This window comes from Phytophthora parasitica (genome assembly GCF_000247585.1).
Source record: "Phytophthora parasitica INRA-310 unplaced genomic scaffold supercont2.38, whole genome shotgun sequence".
Taxonomy (NCBI): domain Eukaryota; phylum Oomycota; class Peronosporomycetes; order Peronosporales; family Peronosporaceae; genus Phytophthora; species Phytophthora nicotianae.
The window spans coordinates 545,761-546,950 of record NW_008649024.1 but is presented as its reverse complement, the minus strand read 5'-3'; the positions used below and the strand labels follow the sequence as shown (position 1 = coordinate 546,950).

The 1,190-nt window shown below is 45.5% G+C and overlaps 1 protein-coding gene across 1 annotated transcript; it reads right to left on the bottom strand.

The window, feature by feature from the left end:
* Positions 1–929: 929 nt before the first annotated feature.
* On the bottom strand, positions 930–1,189 carry PPTG_23461 (hypothetical protein; the record flags this gene model as incomplete). The annotated part of the gene is made up of 2 exons (XM_008910705.1): positions 930–1,138; positions 1,186–1,189. 2 exons carry the CDS (start codon positions 1,187–1,189, stop codon positions 930–932), a joined length of 213 nt encoding a protein of 70 aa, XP_008908953.1.
* Between the last annotated feature and the right edge of the window lies 1 nt (position 1,190).

Here is a 1,190-nt window from a genome sequence, read left to right as displayed (position 1 = left end):
ACGAGCTATGATAAATATCTTAATTAAAGTGCATCAATCACTTCAAATCAAATCACCAAACTGTGTTCATAAGTTTTAAGTATCACGAGGCCCAGCAGGCGATCAAAACTAGGTAAACACCAATGGATGAAGCCATACTATGGGTACCAGGTGATAAGACATGTACTTGAAGTATTTGATTTGTGAATATCGCCGATAGCAGATGCTGTTATAGATGTTGCATTTTCTTTTTAGATCAAAGTAACTGAAACACGAGTTGTAGTCTGTAAACAGTAGATTGATTATACACGACAGGTACATGCTCTCTGGATATTTATATTCAGAGTTCAGAGTTCAGAGTGAGTCTTAGGTGGGATCGAGAACCGTCGACGAACCTGTAGAAATATATTAGGCTACATGTGTAATTTCCCGATATATGTGTGTTTGTGGGAAGCATTTAAATAGACGTAATCCATCATAACCTCTAAATTTTTTCTGTTAATCAAGTGAATGTTGACCCAACCGGTAAAGAACGACATTCGAGCGACCTCAGCGATGAACGACATTCTTGCGACATGATATCTTTTCCGTTGTTAGATTTTGTGAATTCCGTCGAAATTTGCCGATTTGGGTCTGTTTGAGGAGCGGAAGGACAATCGCCCACTTGAGACTGTGTGACCAGCATCTAAAAGCTTACCGATAAATACCGGTACCTTAAATATCCTGGGCTTCCCGGGCTATTAGTAGAGCATAAAAACGAGAAAACCTGACATCTGAACTAGCTATACTAACATTTGAACTAAACTAGTGAATATGAACCTTTGAGACACTTAGGGTTAGGAAGTGTCAAGAGTCGTGACAATACCTTACCCTAAGTGACTCACGACAGTACCCCTGACTGGCTGTCAGTGGTTGTCATTCACAGTTATTCAGAGAGGCAACCAAGACGTTCAGGGCGACCCCAGAGAGACGCCGAAGGAGACGCCCAGTGCAGCGAAGACGCTCAGGTCGACGCCCAGCACGGACGAGATGGCCACCGAGAGGCCCAGCACGGACGAGATACCCAGCACAGCCCACACGCCTAGGGAGACGTCCAGGGAGACCCCCTGCACAGCCGAGACGCCCACAGAAACGCCTAGCGCTGGTGAGAATCCGATGGCTGCTCCAGGGGCGCACGTGGCCAATTCGCCTGAAGATTTGAGGTACGCATT